The sequence below is a fragment of the Lepisosteus oculatus genome, chromosome 25 (genome assembly GCF_040954835.1).
Source record: "Lepisosteus oculatus isolate fLepOcu1 chromosome 25, fLepOcu1.hap2, whole genome shotgun sequence".
Classification (NCBI taxonomy): Eukaryota; Metazoa; Chordata; class Actinopteri; order Semionotiformes; family Lepisosteidae; genus Lepisosteus; species Lepisosteus oculatus.
In genome coordinates this window covers 4,919,089-4,937,971 of record NC_090720.1, presented here as the reverse complement: position 1 = coordinate 4,937,971, position 18,883 = coordinate 4,919,089, and the positions used below count along the sequence as shown (strand labels likewise).

The window sequence follows — 18,883 nt, the reverse complement described above, 5'->3', positions numbered from 1 at the left end:
AATACAATGTACATATGTTTTTTTTTTCTTCAAATTAATTACATTTCTAATATTAGTTATATATTTGTTTTACTAGTTACATATAAGGAAATATTTTTGAAGATGTTTTGAAGATGCCTGATGTGCAAGTGAACCACAGAGTTGGATTACATGACTAACCAAACAAATAAAACTGAAAAGGCAGAGACTCATCAGCTCAAACAACACGGAAACATAATTGACTGAAAGTGTACTGTACAGTATGTGCAGTAATCTGACCACCAACTCAAGAAATAACATGGTGTCCCATTTGACAATAGAGTGCCACTATATCATTAACTAATACCAAGGTATTTCCATCTTTCTACAATGTTTATAGACACAATGAGAAATTGAAAGCAGTACAGGACAGAGATTAGGGATCTAGACTGGATTAGAGAGTCATGGGCTCAAATCTCAGGTAGATGCTCCTGTTGATGCTGCAGCACCCTTGGGTAAAGACTGTGCCAGTAAATGCCTGGCTGTACAAATAGGTGATCATGCACGTTTTCATTGTAAAAAAGAGACTGCTTTCAATGGATGCATCTGGGTAAAAACCAAAATTAAATAAATAGAACTTATTTAGCATTAGCATTAGAAAATATACGTTTTCCATGACACGTCTTTCAATGCAGAGGGACAGCCACATTTACATTCCCAAATTCACACAAATATGATATTTCCTTTTAGTTATTGTTGATTTGAGCATATATCTACTCGTTCTTAACTTCGTCCTGCAGCATTAAGTGAAAAGGTGTTGGTGGCTATTTCATAAGAGTTTATGGCCAATCTTCCTTATGAAATAGAACATCATAAGTACAAGAAGTCTTGGATGAACTGAAGGGTCCCAGTTAAAAAGGAACTCAACACATACCCATACCAATGTCTCCAACTGAGGGCACTGCATAACTGACAATACACACAACACTGGCAAATGTCACTATTTACACAGTCATTGAGTAATCATGGTCTTTCTTTCCCTAGGGCAGAATGGCAAATGATCGGGTGATTTATTAGAAACCGTGTGAGTGAATTTCACTGTACGTGAAGAAGTTGGACTGGAAGGATAACTAGTTTGTAAGATTTGGGTGGTATTTATTTTACATAAGCATCACAATACATTTAACATGCAGTGAGCCACACAGAGAATTGCGCTTTTCAGTTTTGTTTTTTAATTACTGTTTATACAGAAGGAATAGAAATTGTTCATTTTTAGTTTCTTTGTTTTCTTAATGTTCTTATATCCCCTTTTGCAGCTGAACTCTATATTTCTAAGTTAAAATAATTAAAGTAAAAAAATGTCCGTGCAAGTTTTTTTTCCATATATTGGAGAAATTAAGTTGTCCGTCAAGTGTACTGTATGTACCACAGTGAGCAGCACTGTCTCACCATGCATGGCTGATGTACAGTACAAAATCTTTAGCAGTCAAAAATGAATGCAAGACTCTTTGATCTCATTTCTCCCTCTTTTATAGACAACTTTCATCTTGTTTTAGATTAATTAACAGATGTTTGTAATACATTACTAGCAAATTAAAAGGTATCAATCTAGTAATTAATTCTGACATGTAATTTGCATGAACCTCCTTTATCAAAACAAAATCAGCAGCATTTGTTCAAGGAAACAAATTGACAATGGCTGAACACTGAAGAAATGTATGATATTTATTTTCAAGAGCTCCTAAAATCTGACTTTGTGTTTCTACAGCAACAGGGACCATATGTTTAATATTAGGTGTAATCTGTTCCACTGGAGTGCACTGAAAGCTGGGGAAAATTGGATTAAATTGGCTAATAGCATGTTTTAAACCTAAATAAAATGAAAGTAAATGGAAGAAATTACAACTCAGACTAAAATTACTGTATTATAGTTAGTCTTTAACTTTTTTTCATTCATAAATTTAAGTTTCTTGCTGTATTAGTGAAATAAAAAACAATTGAAATCATCTACAGTATTGCTGAACTACACAAAGCAATCATTATAACTTTTGAAGTCCTGCCTATGATGTAGAGAGCAGGTTTGATATGAAAGAACAAGGTGGAAGTTTTAAACATCTCAGAAAATCGCCTAACAATGTTAAAAAGCAGTCTGCAATTCAATTTAAAACAGAACATATCATGCATACTGTAGGTTTTGAAACAGCTAGCAAATACTGTTCTGAGGAAGTAAGAAAAGTTGCTGAGAAATTAATGCTTCACACAAAATGACTTAAAAAATGTACACCTGACACTTAATACTTTATGAACTCACTCAGTTAAACAACCTCCTTTCAGGTATTTTAAATGTTTAAGGTTAAGAAAAACCACTGTAGTCATTGACTAATATAAATGATTAAAATTGACTTTTTCAGTATTTATGTTATGGAATCTATTTTGCTGCCTAAAGCAGTCTTCACATCATTTAATTATCTTCATCCGCTGATTTGATTTGTTAAGGATGCTAATGAACCATGTGCCTTGACAGCTCAAATTGTCGACATGTTCTATTAATCCCATGGATTGAATTTTTGTCATCGAGTTGCCTGAACATTTTTTTCAGTACGTGTGCCATTCTAGGCTTTGAGTGTGTTGTTATTTTTTTTTTCAAAACATCCCTTTGTCATGGTGATCTTCCTCTTGTGGAAGTCTTCCCATGCCACATCAATTTGAAACCTCCAACAAAGGCAGGGTTTTTATGAGCGCAGATGATGCCTGAGCTGAACAATCATCCTCTGAGTATCCAGAGTTCCAATATTCACTTGATTGTTTCATGGCCAGAATTGGTTTCAAATGGATGAGACAACGTGCAATTCCTGCTGCTATGATTCGGGTCTTGTCACTTCCAACTGGAGAAAAAAAAAATGAACCCAGTTGAACGAAAAGGTTGAACACGAAATTGAAATCGGGCACGATCGTCGTCGTGTGCAACGTTTTTCTCTGCACACTATCAGCTCCGTACCTTGCGCTTTTTCACCTTGCAAGATAAACGCCTCCATGGGCAAACAGACCAGACAAGTTGTGAACTGCGCCCACTAAGTGCTATCTTGGCACTTGCTCGCTGCTTTAAGTGATGTAACACAATGGGAGCAAATAGAGAGGGCTGGGAGGCAGGGTCAGGGCAGATAGCGTCAGGGCGGAGCGAGTGTTTGAGGACGTTAGCTGAAGGACAAACAAAGCTGAACCACTGGCATGAAAGGTAGCTGTCAGGGAGGGATCAGAGGACAAAGGAATGCCACAGAAATATGAGGATCACCATGGAAAGCGAAATGCCTGTCACGTAGACCAAAAGGGAAAAAAAAACAGTGTATCGCAAAGTCAATAGGAAGGTAAATAACAGAAACTGTGTGTACCAGTCTTTTGATCAGAAGAGAAATGTTGATATGGAAAAATACTCAATGCGATAGGTGCAAATAGCAGATCACAAGTCATATCAAGGTCACTGCTTCTGCTTCTTTGTAGCAGCAATCTGGGATATGAATCAACCACACTATTTGGAACTGCAATATCAACAAAAAAGAAAATAAGACAGGAACGTGATTGTTTTCAACTGGACATAATGTCCGAGTCTTAGGGTGACTGCTTGCAGAAATGGGAAAAGTATTATAGGGAGCAGTTCACATTTATCATGCAGAGGTTTATCACAAAAACCTAAAGTACTACTCATACCAAGATAGAAGACAAAATCCTTTCCTCCTGCAGAGCCCAATGAAATTCCTATGAAATCACCACTACCATTTTGCTTGGTAGCTTGTAGTAAACAAGACACACTGATCGACTTGTGGTGCCTAATCAATAGCAAGTTAGTAATCACACAGTGTGTAATGAGAGTGTTAATTGTCTAGACTTTTATTAGAATCAATAATTTTCATCTAGTCGTCTTTAAACAGACACTCAAGGTCTTACGTCTCAGGAACAATGGCTTTGTTTTTTTGCATTTAAAAGACAGGGTAGGACACAAACATAGTGAAAATACGCAATGGAATAACAGAAACACAACAGAACAGTCCTGTACGTAACACAGGGTTATGGGAAAGATGAAAAAAACAGCATCATTGCAGGTTTTGAAAGCATTCAATCTGTTTTTTTCCTGAATTTCAAACTCTGGAGTACTATGATTCGGAAAAAAAAGCTGTTTGACTCATCAACTGAAAAAAGACATCGTGCTAAATCCTGTGTGAAAAACATTTGAGGTGAGGCTGTAGATCTTTTATTCTGTGTCATGAAAAAGAATGAAGTGGGAGTCAACTCACTTAGCTCCATTAATCTTAATAACAGAGTCACCTTGTTAATATTTAACTGCCACTTAGCAGCCACTTGATTATTCAGAATACAAAGTCGGCCATACCATGACAATCCCAAGATAATTAGCTCACAAGTAAGTGTATGTGTTCTTTTACAATATGGCTAACATTTTTAGTACAATCTTACTGCTTTAGTAGAAGTCTTAATAGACTGAGAAGGAATTATTCTATTATAAAATCTCACAAATAATCCATAGACACCCTTTTTCATATTTGCAAGAATATTACTCTATTATGCATTTTTATTTAATAAGACATATGCATATATATGTTAGATAGTATTATATATATTATATAATATATAATATATATAAATTAGTATTAGGGATGAATGGTGAATACATATTCTTCTGCATTCAATACTGTAACTTCAGGGCTTCAGTTAACAGCCTACAGCTTTCCTATTAAAGTTAAATTTCAATTGGATTTTTTTTCTCTTTCCGCAGTTTTGAAATCATAATATATCAAGCCATGGTCTATCAGTTCAACAGGCAAGTCAAATAAAAACTTTACACAATGAGAAACACAATGGCTCTAAACACACTGCCCTTTGCCCTACACCAGTGCAAGAGAATGGGTGACTTGCACTGACAGTGCCGGCTCTGTAGAGCACATGGAGAAACATGTTCCCTAAAGGGGATCTACTCCATAGTCCCTCAATCCAAAGGCAGCATGGCTGGCACTGCTGAGGTGATATTGTCGGTAGAGGCTTTTGTACGGTCTTCTCTAAAGTCAATACATTATCCAACTGGATCACAGCTCTAATAATAGCACATCACTCTTTTGAGGCCCTGAGCTGACAGGAAGCTTGCTGAAAGATCTTCTCTGAGGCTCCAGCAGGGGGTTAAAGAGGCACCCTGATTGAAATAGGAAAGCGGGGTGTGAATGTTATATTATGTTATGATAAAAGGAGTGTAATGGTTTTTAAATAGATGATTCTGAGTCTTATTACTTTCTCGGCAGAGGAGCCCGTGAGAAGGTGAATGGATGTGGCCTCCAGCTACACATCTCCTAGATTGAGCTGTCCATCTCGGCTGAAACGAATCTAACTTAACACCTTGCAGTGGCTGCTGCCTTGGGGCAGACCAGACTCCACGTCTTCCACCTGAATCGGTCTCATTAAAAACCAGCACCACTGCAGCAGGCGGACACAGCACTTGGACAACACCTCTGAACTGCGAGAAATAATGTACATGCACACACAGTCTTTATTATGAATGATTAATATGAGCCATGAGTGGTAACGCCATCAGCTATTGAATCATACTGTACCTATCAACAGTTCCTCCTGCATTTACTAACAGATTTGCTCTGATAGAAAAGATAAGCAGTGCTGATAATCTGAAGTACTAAAACGTGTAAAGAACTGTCTTTACAGTCATACATTAGTATATGGGAATCCAAAATACTGATCCACACTGGGTCATTTCACCTTCAGTACATATCTTTGGAATAAGTCTTTTAATGAAAGCAGGGTGGTAATTTACAGTATATATATAACACACAAGTCTTAAAATGCTATATTCAACTTTCTTTAATGAGAGATTGGCATCCCTTGATAAAAATGAATTGGTTCTGCTTTGCCAGCTCTAATGGAACACACTCTCCAGCAATAATTATTTTTGTAATCGCAGGCTGAAGTTTTACACTTGTGTCCATGTTAAATAACAGGCTCTGAAAGAAATCACTTGGCAAAATCCAACAATCAAGGAATCTTAAGGAAGTGTTTTTCCTCACTGAGATGGATATATGTGAAATTGAAAACAAATGTTCATTCTGATGAATTATTTTACAAATGCTAATAACACTGTACATTTAGCTTAATCCATAACTTTGACAGATTATAGTTACAGGTATATCAATAATTTCAAGCCTATATTTTCACCCATAGTTCATTTTCAGAGCTGCTTGTTTTTTTAATACCAGAGGCAATGAGATGACATATTCTTGTTTCATATTCCTTGGGGAACCCTGTGATAGCTATCAGTGCTTGGTTGTTTTGGCTATCTCTGATAAGAATGTGAGCCCTAAGGGCTTTGCAGAAAACAACGGGCATTAGGGTTCTGTCACAGGCTGTGTTCCCCTGGCAGGGCTAAAATGAGTGAATCTTTGCATTCTACATTTGATATGACACAAGGCAAACTTTCAACATAAGAACGCAAGACAGGTTACAAAGCCCAGAGGTCTTCAACCCATATGATTGGCTCATTTGATTGCTAATTGCTGATGGATCCATCCAGCCAGTCCTTAACAGCTTTGACAACACGGCTGTGTAAATTGGTCCAGACACCCAAGGTCTGGTCCATTCAGATCCGTCCCGCTTGTGCGTGTCACCTGACTGGCATTGCACCCGGCTCACACCGTTCGTCTTGCGGATGGTGAAGCCACAAGACAATCCTCCACGCAGCCATTTTGGGCTGAGCCTGGCCGGGTTACGTACTGTAGGAGGTCCAGCCATCAGGCGCTAGCTGGCCAACACCACACTTGGGCCTGGCTCCAGAGTCTGGTGTCGGTGTCCCTGATTCATTCAGGGTCCTTTTAGTTAATGGAACCATAATTGGATCATTCTTCGTCTGGCCCCTCACCTGCGACCGATTTGCCAAGGGTGACCCAACCAGAAGCACAAAACTCCCCAAAACTTACTGTAACTCCAGAGCTCCCTGGAGCTCTCAAGCCCCTCCACCATGACAAGACCACAACAACCCTTTGTACAAACAAAGAACCTCTTATATTATATTTGAATATTTTATAAAATGTGATGCAAATACCTTAAACATCACCGAAACAGGCTTGGCATTATGTACTTTTCAATGGAATCCTTCAGGTAACAATTTAGCAGTATAAAAAGAATTTACAGTTAACATGTTCATGGGTAAAATACAGTCTGCTGATGAGCACTATTAGCTGTAATTCCTAACAAAATCGCTTACAGTGAGAGAGTGTAGTTTTTGGAGAGATGCCCTGAGTGTTTTAAAGGTCTAGTCATAATATGAACTTTTACAAAGGAAACTTCTCTGTGGCACTGTGCCATACAGCCTGCGTCTTGCTGCTAATTGTAACATGTTTCTCCAGCACAGTTTGAGGCACTGAACTGAAAACCAAGAAAAAGCAATAAGCTTTTTCACATCATTTAGGGGATTCAACACTTATATACCATACAGCAAGCAACAAGCCCACATTGTGCTGCTGATTTACAGGACTACAGTTATGGTACTATACTGTAGATGAGATCACATTAACTTCAAACATTTGTCTGATCTTGGGCAAAAAAAGTTCAGTATATGCCATTTTTTATGCATATACTGTAGGTAACTATGATACAGGTAAGTTATTTGTTTCTTCATCACTGCTACCTAAGCTACATTGCTTTTGAAAAATACTAGACTAAGCAACTCTTTAGATCAAGCACTCCCTTAATAACGTCAGCTCACATACAACAGATATTAAAATGAGCCCAAAGTGTTCGTCCTTTAAAGCATGTGAAAAAACTAAGACTGAGTAAATGAGTTTGGTTAAGCAACTTCAATGTTCTTTAATGTGTTGAAATGAAAAATAATAGTTCAGTGTAAATACATTAAAGAAGAGTAATAAGATCGACAAGTTTCTAGGAACCCACATGTACCCCTGGTTCACAGTTCAGGATTATACCCTGAGCCATTCTTTCACTACAAAACACTGTGTCCAAGTTGTAAAACTCGAATAGGTGCAACTGGTAGTATTTATGGAAGTTCAAAAGCGTTGGGGTTCGTCTATGGAAAGGGTGATGATCTCTTGCGAAATCATTTGGTGAAATGAGGACATCCTGTACTGTACAGTAGTATCCCCATGGTCTCCCGCTCCTTCTCTTACAGTTTGGTTTCGCAGTTCGACTTACCTCCCATCCAAAAGTGGTGTCTTTCACCGTGGCATTCTGCATTCCAGTGTACGGTCCAAATCGTTCCCCAAACCCGATCTTCTTTTTGGCCCAAATCCCTAAGCCTGCCCCGGGGATGGAGGACTCTCGGAGCTCAAGGTCGTTGGGGATGGGAATGTCATCAGGAATGTAGACGGGGGCTTCGTAAGGGGAGCCCTCTTTGGGCGTGAAGTCCTCGGTGTTGGGGAGAGGAGAGGGAGGCCCCACCGGGATGGGGGACATGATGCTGTCTTCGCCCTCCTCCTCGGCGCTCTCTGCAGCGGGCAGATCCGGGTCCGTTTCGTACATGTTATCTACTGCCTCACTGTCACCTGAAACACACCCCGCCGCCCGCGGGCAAGAAATGTCAGTGCAGGGGGAAAACATCGATTTGTATTTTTAGCACGTCCGAAAATGTCCTTCGTTAGTAACAGAAGTGATAAAAGTTACGCCTGACTTGTGTCCCAATGGGGAGCTGAGTCAGCGTGGGCTGGCTGCAAAGCAAAGGTTAATTCCACACTGAAAAACAGACAGGAGGAACAATGTTTTAGCTGTTGAGCCTTCTTCAGGTGTAGAGGCTCAATAACTGAAACACTGCATTTTGCCTTTTCATTTTTCAATGTAGAATTAACCTTTACTTGATCCATGTCTGACATACTGTATACTATTCAGTCAAAATTGGAGCAATTTTCTTCAGGATCACTTTACAGATAATATGATGAAATGACCCTGTTGTCTAAAGGTATTATTGTTCATCTGTGTTTTTTTCCATTAGTCACCTGTGTTAGGTATTGGTCTAATGTATGGCTGACTACAGCAGGACTGTTTCTTAGAAATATCTTCAGCAAATGTCAGAGAATAACAACCCTAGTGACACAGGCTTCCACATACTGTATGCAGGCCTTTGTCTTCTAGTTGGAGTTTTAAAGCACTATGCTATTTTTCTTCACACTGGATGGGATTCTGTGGTTTTATAGAACAACATACTGATAGTCTTTTCATGAACTGATCTTAGTTTTAAGATTTCATAACAGTTATTTTAACTATTAATAACCATATATTGATTACTGTATACTGTATGTTCAGTACAATACCTAAATCAAAGCTATAACTTTACCCCATGCAGGATCTGAACTCAGAACCTCCCAGCTACAAGTCCAGAGCCCTGTTATCCAAACTTAATGTAAGAAGTTACAATTCTTACACTAACCAAACCGAAGGCTCAGACAGCCTAAGTGATAGGAATTTATGTACTGTATAAGGCTCAAGGAGACAGCTTTAAATTGGAAATAAACCCTCAGGAAATATTAACGGCGAGTGTGAAAGTGCAAAATAAAAATAATTTGAATTTATTGCACATATTGTAAATTGAAAGCAGAGCTACATGTATTACGGTAGCAGGAGTATTTACAACCAAAGTCTAAGGGGAAAAACAAAAAACAAAGCACACGCCTTTCATCAAGGCGGACATTAAAACATGCATAGCCTCATACTGTACCTATCTGGCACGTTTTTAAAATAAAAAATAATACTCGCACAAGGTATCTTACTTTAGAGAAAAAACACTAAAACATCTCTTTTAAGGTTGCCTAGACAACCCTGGTGTCAGTACACAGACAGACTCAGTGTAATTTGTAGACGTACCACTGCAGTTTGCTATCCAAACACAGGACCAGCAATCAGAGTTAACTAGGCCGCAATTACTGCAGGAGTGTTTCCAATCACTCTGCCCGAGCTCGCTGCCAGCCCTGCCAAGAACATAAGTTTTTATGACTCGAAAATGTTTTCTTTTAAATTGAAGGTTATTTACTTGTAAGCAAACCTGAAAAAAAAAATCTCTCTCTCATCCTTGTGGATGGAGCTTTGGTTCTTGTGTGAAATACTGTGTGTCTGAGTGTGAACAAAATTTCCGTTTCAGTCAATCTCTCTTCCCCTCTGGTAAAACGAGTGCAGTAAAAAAGATCATGTAGTCACAGAAGAATAAAAAATAATAATCCATTCAATTAAGTTCATTTTGAAATTTAAACTATTAGAACCCAGCTCATTTTAAATACTTATTTTTGTAGACTTGGGGTATTGTTTCACATATTCTGAACCTTTTATTTATTTGTAACATTTAATATATTGGCTTTTAATAAACTTTACATGTAAAAAAATATATTGTAAGGCAGTTATAGTTATTAGCTCAAGATCGTGAGAAAAGCCAAAGATATTAGTGCTGAGGCTAATTCTAAAATAGAGCTAACAAAGATTATAAATTCGAAGTAACATACAGTAGAAGAAAAAAAGTCTGTGATTTATGAACAAAAGACTGGGATGCCAAGAAATTCTACTTTTTGTTGAATCAATTTATGGCACATGGAGCTAAGATACAAGTATTGTCAATATTGGAAATTGTATTTGTGCAATACAATTAAAACTGTAGTGATCCGAAAGTTCAATATGAGACTATATTAATTAAGTGTTCAATAAAGATAGATTTTTTTTCAAACAAGCATAATTTATTTTAACACTTACACATCATAAATTAATGAATACCCACTGGAGAATAAGGGCTCCAATACTTAACACTCAAATTAGTCTCTTCCAATCTGGCATCAGTGGAAAATAAGAAATCTGGAAAATCTAGCACATAAAAACTAGAATTTCAAATTAAAAGATTTTACATATTTGGCCTCATATCATGATTCTAAAAGAAAAAGTTCAACCCCTTTTTTAATGATCAAATTTTCGCTGGAATTCAGACCCGCCAAAAACACTTAACTGGGGAACATCTTAGCTCACTCCAAAGCTGGTCCTCTTTGGTAGATCAATTTTCCCCCAACCTTCCAAAAAAACTGTGCTAGGCTTTCTTGAGAAATAGGAAAGACCTCTGCATGCAGGTGAACGAATTCTCTGGCAGGCCTGCCTGCAAGCACTTTTAAGATCTCTATATGGTGCAGATATATGGAATCAAAAGTGTTTTCAAACAACAACAATAATAATAAAAGATTCTGGCATTTAATCCACTGTATACCATTTTCAACAACTAAGGACTGGATTGGAAAATCTATTAAATCATGTAAAACATTTTAGGTTGGTGCCCTAAAGCAGAAAACCCATGAGAATGTTCCAATCAAGCCCTTAAAATATTTATGGCCATACATTTCTTGAACAATACAGCATTCATGTTAAAGAAAACGGAATTCTGAGTAGGCCTGTTCTAACACAAAAATAAGGTACAGTTGGTGGAGCTTTATAGTTTGGCTTCGTTGCTCTGTGTTTTTACAAAATTCATTGAATGATGGAGCAAAAGCCCTAAAACATCATGTTCCTGCATTGCGCAGCACAGACAGGAGCTTTGGCCCTGTTCTGGTCATGAAAAGGTCTGGACAGGAAAAAAAAAAAGAAAAATGCAAACTCAGGGAAATAATTAGGAGGCCCCCAAAAAGGAACAAAAATATGACTTATAAGTGAGGAGCTGTTCTGGCTGACTGAAGAGAGATGCAGTGTGTCTGGAAGTGAGAATGATGTTAGGACTGTCTCCCAAAAGGGTAGGAAACTGACAGAAAGCTGCTTCCTTTCCAGGAAGAAAACTTGAATTTCTCTTTCTTTTTTTTTTGCAGGGGACTATTTATCCTGATTACATCAGGGGTCAATCATTAATTCACACCTTGGGGGTCCTCCTCTTCTCTGTGCAGCCTACAATGAGCCAGTTGTTCAGTCTTGTTATTGCACTGGAAACTACTGTGCAGCCAGGGCTGGGATATGAAGGATTCAGATTTATTTGATAAATTGTAAATCTGTTCCTTAAACAGCTTTACTGTTATTCCTAGCCATGCTTGGAAACAAAGAAACATTGCATCCATACAGAATGCCTTTTTCATAGGTGCTATTCTTTGCCAGTTTCCCCAAAGTTAAAGGTCAGAAGCTGTCTTAACAAAAACAATCTTTTTATTCCTCATAGTCCTTTTGAGGGTCTAACCTATTCAGCAGGTTGTAGTCAATAAATTTAATATGATTAGATATTCGGAGGGTTTTGAGTAAATGGGCAGTAGACAGAAAAAAAACACAGGTTCTCAAAAGACTTTTCGTCTGTGCTGAGAGTCTAAAGCATCACAGTTTGAACGGCTGACAAATTGATAGCAAAAGTGTGTCAAGGCAAGACTCCAATATTCTGACAAGAATAAAATTTGAATAGTGTAAAATTAGCAAGCTTACACAAAGAGCTGTTGTTTCACAGCTCCTACTGGAATGACAACTAAGTAATGTTTCGCCAGATTTATATTGCTCCATTCACCACAGAATTCGGACTTCAACATCTCTTCTTTAGTTGGAGTCTGCAACCATCGAAGAAACAAAATGGTCTAGAATAATAACTAAAAATCGTCACAACTGATTAATACCAATGAGTAGTCCACCTGAAAAAATAAGGATATCAAGGTAGCAAAAAAGCTAAAAGTGATTTATCTGATGGTGAAATGCAAGTGAGAGAAATTAATTATAGGAATAATAAACATTTCTAAAGAAAACATTTGAATAAAATATTGTTAGAAATGGTTTGGGTCAATGGTGTGCAAAAAATGCATGTTACTTATTTTTTCTTTACAGTTTAGTGATATTAAGAAATGAAAGTAGCTTATTTAAAAGATCTGCAATGTTTAAATTTTATTTGCCTGTGATTTTTGGTGGAAAAACACAAAAAGTCTTAATATGCAAGCTTACTAAGAAATATTAAAAAAATTCTTTGGCAGCATTACTTGCAAAAACCTATTTCAGCACTGTTTGATCAAGCCTGGGGAGCAGTAAGCCTACATAGCAATCATTGTTATCTACCGCATGTTGAATAAAGGGGAGCAAAACTATAAAAAAACATAATTACTGTAAGGTAAAAACTGAGGTGAAAGAGAAATCTGGATAATATTACAAAACTCCAAGTGTCTGTCCTTTTGTAAATTATTTTTAGGAGGGTAATCTTCCAATAAAATTGAATGGTGATTGCAAAAAGCATGTTTCTGGAAAAAAGAAAATGCAATGTTTCTCAAGTCTTTATAAGGGAATAGGTTAGTCTAGTGAGAGTGAAGGCAGAACAGATATGAAAAATGAACAAGCTGTTGTGCAAGAACTTCAAAACATTTGAACCGAATGTGGTGTTCAAACACCCAGTACTGACTAATCTAGCACTTACGCTCCTCATAATCCTCAAATATGGTCCCACTTACAGAATTATTGGTATCATTAGAGCCACAAAAATCCTACCTGTTACTCTTTAATCATGCCTTTGATGATTTTATCTTAGCAAAAGCTCTAATCCAGACAGATTTTTTTAAACCCGCAAAAAAGAAATTGGCAGTAAAAATCAAAAGAACTGAAAAAAACCCAAAAGCCTGTATGTGCTTTTCCATTGTGGCTGATTTTTAATGTTGACATATAGAAGAAATGGAAGATGGGGAGATCGGAGGGGGGGGATTAGTTACAATACTGTACACTGTTTCCAAAAACACACACTGTTTCCCCTAGTAAAAACAGCAGGGAACGTTTCCAAGTAACTCTTAAAGTAGCAATATTGCTTCTCCAGAAAGCAGAGTGCCAGAATTTGGAGCCCAGATTAAAAGCAAGGGTTATCCCTTGTGCATGCAAAAAGAAACTTACACTAACTAATTCCTATTAGGTGGATGACGCTTCTAACTTGCACTCCGTGTGTCTAAGGACACATCGGGCTTTTCCTGTATCATCAATTTGGCTGCAATCACCTTTTTGGCACTAAACTAGAAACATTTACTCCCTGTATGCTCACCGGTGATTTGTGCATGACAGAACAGAGGCACAACTAACAGACGCGGTTTTCTCTTCAGTGCATTTCTGTGTATTATACCTAAGAAACACTTGGAAAATGATTTTTTGAATGACACCGAAAGACATGTGAAAGACCCCCCTGAAAATCAGCCTAATTTTTGGCAATGAAGTAAATGTACAAAATATCTTAAAGTGTTATGTACAGGGTATGATATCCAAGTTAACTTTCCCATCAAGGAATTCCACTGTAAACATGAAAGCTGAATTAGGGTTAGGTAAGCACAATGTACAGTATACTCCTGGCTTCTATAAAAATCTGTTTATAGACAATGAATAAGGCCACTGTTAATACAGTGAACATCCCAGGTCCAGGGCAGAAAGTCTGTCAAGCTTAAAGAACCAGCGTTCATATGAACTATTAAGTGACGTCATTAACACTTCATCAATAAAACAAAAGAGAAATGGCAAGTTGAATGAAACAACCACAGCCCGTAACTTGTTACTGAGTTGTGCTAGAACAGGGTTTTTCGGTCCATCATTAAATTCCCCGCATTCACATTTAGTCTTTCAGACAATGAAGATCTCGTACAAGAGGGGAAAACTAATACATATGTAAGTCTGAGCACGTAAAAGCAGATTCCACTATTTGGTTCTTAAAACAATGTAATAAGACTGAATTAATTTCATGGCATTCAAAGGTATTGTAAAAGGCCCTAAAACAGCACACACAGCAAATGTTTCTGAGTTTCTGCTGGGGTCTCGTTACACTGCCACACAGGAGGTGCATACCAGGTCACACATCTGCGTGGGACTGTCCTGAGTTTTGCCTGAGCTCACACTGAAGCTGCTGGCAGGTAATATCACTGCTGTGCACTGCTGCTGTCAGCCTGCGTGATTGCCATGCTAGTCAGTGCTGATCCCAAGAGCTTTGCACCAGGCCTGCATAGACATTTATTAACACAGCAGATTAATAGCACTGGGAAAAGACATTTTCGCAAACATGATAAATATTAATAATAATCAATAGCAACTTACATTTGCTAAATTGAGTTACAAACATCACCCAAGGGGGGAACTGCATGTTCTAGCGTGCGAGGGAGAGAAGTCAGGCTGAGACAGAGAGAAAAGGAGGATATATCGAGCTTCTGTATTTTTCTGTATTTTAAAAAGAAATCTGAGCCGTTGATTCATTATATGAAAAACACAATGATAACAGATTTATGGCATGGAATTCCTTTACACATTTTCATTTCTCTAGAACGTTTTACTGGAATTAACGTGCAAAAAAATCTTAGAAATGTCAAAGATTGTTTAGAGGTCCTACTGAGGGATAGGAGAAATTGAATACTCCTTAGATATAGTGAAAAGGGAAAAGAAAAGTTTAGAATTCTAGTTGTCTGACTCTGTAGCTTTAAGTCTCACTGCAGTCTGCAGGTTTATTATTAACTACCTGTGCCTACTTAATTCCTTGCTACTAGCATAGAAACTAGCCTATTATTTATGGTTCGTATGTGTTGAGGGAATCTGGCATCTGCATCTCAAGTTGCCATTGCTCTGAGTTCCGAAGAGCTCCAGCACTGCCCCAGGCTAGACTGGTGAAGTGACCTGCGATGGCACTGTAATTTTTATCAAGGCTTGTTCATTGTGAAAAAGCCTCTTTGTTTTGCAGAAATGCGATTTGGCCTTTTTTTTCTTCCGACTTTCTAATTCCGTGGTTTCTGGAAGACCATTTCCATTCCCCCCCCCCACCGCCCCCAGGCGAGAACACTACGCTGAGGACTGCAGCGGATCACAGATTTTCCGGAGAAATTCAGCCTTTTTTTTCTTTGCAGAATGGAGGTGCAAACATCATAAAGTGTGAACCAAGTTTTGGGCAGAGTCTCCTCGGAACACTCATTCTCTGTCTACCAAATCACCTCACCGCCCCCACAGATAGGATACCTTTTCACTGAAAAATAAACTTAAAAATCATTGAATGGATCTCAACAGGAACTCCACACAGATCCTGATCTTTGATTCGTTAACGTTTCTTCCACCTTCAAATAGTACCTCAAGTTCAGAACTTTAGGAAACGCCACATGTGTTCAATCAAGCATTTTTCGGGTTGTGTCCGCTTCACAGATAGAGTTGATCTTGCTAATTAAACACAATGGATTTCTATTTAAAAAAAACGTCAGTTTGCTTGTGCTAGATGTTAACATAAGCTATTTCTATCAAGGATATTTTTGTACTATGGTATAGATTAGCTACTGCATTAACAGTTTGGACACTAATAATATACATTTTGGAATTTATTTTGAGGTTTTTTTATTTATAAGAGCTCATTTTAATATTATAACCATGATGTTTAGATATTTCTCATCTGCTTTGTAACACAAGAGGCTTAAAAGTGTATCTATCACTTTTCATGATCCAGTGTGTTCCAGGGTTTATCTTGGGGAAACACAGAAAATGGAGCACCGTTTCAAAGCCAATAATCTAATGCACACAGAGACAGAATGGTACTAGCTTGAAGAACAGGTCCTCAGCCATCACATGTGCGTGTCCCTGTGCTCACTCACTATACAGCTTCATTTAGCAGCCCAGTGGGAATTAAGAGAAAAAAAATTCATTAATTTTTATTAACAGGGAGAACCATTCGTTCCCAGCGACAATATCTGACTCGTTGAAATGATTTTCACCTCTGCCATGGGGTGCACACTCCCCACATACATCACCCGATTACTCCGAGACTGGCCTCAGTCTCAGTCATTAGCCAGCGAATTAACGGCAATCCACTGTGCTATTAATCACACTGACAAAAGCGTTAGCATGCTGTTGACCTGCCCGAGCACCGGGAAAACTAGGGAGACGTAAAGAGAGAGAGGAAGAGAGAGAGGGGGGAGAAAAAAATGAAGAACAGGGAACAGGTCCAAAGCACAGGGAAATGAAATGATTCTGCTGCCGAAGCAAAACCTTGCTGAGAAATGCTAAAGTCAGGCGAGCCGATGATTCAAACACACAACGAGAGGGTATTTACATTTTCTGTGCTGAAAAGGAAGACCTTCCCAAATACGGCACAGAGGGGTTCCAAAAGATTTCTTCCAGGTTTGTTTAACTTGCTGTTCATCTGGTCTCCTGTGCGCTTTGAACAGTTTGTTGGGAGACAATACGTGGGCCTCGGTGTATTAAAGCAGGCAACGTAGAGCAGGTGGATTTTGGAAACTGGATTAACCAGGCTGGTCAGACTGGAATAAATTGCCTCACCTCTCAAGGCCAGGAATGGAGGTTGCTTTATGTATGTGGTAGTGTGCTGTGAAATGACATTCCCTAGCTAGGGAACAGGCAGATCTCCAAAACAATAAAAAATACAGGTCTATGAAGTGTGTAGACATAAAAATGTCACATTCAGGAGACACACAGGGAGAGACAAGGGTCACAGAAAATTAGAAGAGTGCTCTAAAAATAACTCCTTGGCTTACATTACAACAGAATGTCTAAAAATGTGTCAGAGAACACAAATTTTGGCATTAAACTATTACTGGCACTAAACTAATATCTGGCTTGCATATTGTGGGCACATGTGAACCAACATTTTGAAATGCTTGCTGGTTTGAACCTACAACCACAGGATTCATTGTCAAAATGAATAAAAATGCAAGTGTGTTATCACAGTGCTATCATCAGGAAAGCATTCTTTTACTGGTCTCAGTTTCATTATATCTCATTTTCAGTGGAGTCCCGTTTAAACAATATTTTCAGCCATGTGGACTCGGGCACAGAGGTCAAGTGAATTAGCCAAGGTCACTCAATACGTCAGCTGCTGCACTGGGATTGGTAATCAGGCTGTTCTGGCTCATTGACCACCCTATAGTGTCCTCCAGGTCAGAGTTAAGGGTCCAGACACATGCTTTCCTTCAAGTAAGACTTGATTCAAGAGAAGAGAACATTGACGGTGATTGAGTCTGTGGCTCTCTGCTCTGTTCAAGTCTTTGCGAAAGACAAAAAAGTTAAAAAAATATTTCAAGAACATTTCAGCTGGTTATAAAGGGGAAGCCCAGAAGTTGTCATGTCAGATTGGACTGAATTCATTAGTAAATGATAAATTGTAGGAAGAGAACAACTGGCTCAGATGAAGGTAGGAACTGTGCATGGCTGATATCATTACTACCATCAGGAGTTAAGCATTAAGTGTCCTAACTTAGATTCGATTTTAGAATGTCTTGCCATAATTTAGAAAGCTAATGCAAAAGGTTTACTGATTCCTAATCTAAATACATCTTTCAGATGTGTTTTGACATTGAAGTGACTCTATAAATCTACAGATAAAACCCTTCATTCCTACTTCTGCTGATAATTTTGATTTCAGTTTATTTGGTGTAGACGTCTGCACCTGCAGTGAGTCAAAAGGAACATTCACAGCTAAGCTTCAGGTTGAACAAATTAATCAAAAGTCAGATTATATTAAGAAAAAAATGTTGCATTTAAATAGTTCGGTGTCAAAGTTTATAATCCACTTATGATCAAGTCTACTTAACTTTATACTTTGTATAAGCTTCAGAAACAATTTAAAAAAATACAGATCCTTGCTATTACAAACCGCCTGAGTGTTAAGTTTCTTTAGAGCCGTGGAGGTCTTGATTGAATAATTTGGCCATTAAAAATTCAAATCATTGTGCAGTGGCAGAGTGTAAAATTGGCTGACATCTGAAGCACTTTACTCATTAAAATATGTTTAAAAGAGTCCTGCAAAGAGCTGAGCTGACTCTGACAGAACTCAGGAGTAGTGGTTGGAATGATTCATTCAGATGCAAGAAGGGAAGAAGGCATCTAACAACACACATGAAAAACCTTGTGCCTTCTGAGGTCTGCAAACCATGGATTTCTCCATTGCAATTAAAGGAACTGCACCTGAATTCAATTTGGACTACTTTGTAAA

The 18,883-nt window shown here is 38.1% G+C and overlaps 1 protein-coding gene across 9 annotated transcripts in view; it reads right to left on the bottom strand.

The window, feature by feature from the left end:
• prdm16 (PR domain containing 16) overlaps positions 1 to 18,883 on the bottom strand; it is a 222,748-nt gene that overhangs the window by 146,239 nt on the left and 57,626 nt on the right. For all 9 annotated transcript variants that reach the window (XM_015337212.2, XM_015337214.2, XM_069183654.1 and 6 more), the window contains exon 2: positions 8,173 to 8,522. In XM_015337212.2, the coding sequence (XP_015192698.2) occupies positions 8,173 to 8,522 (350 nt within the window). The remainder of the gene's footprint in view (positions 1 to 8,172; positions 8,523 to 18,883) is intronic.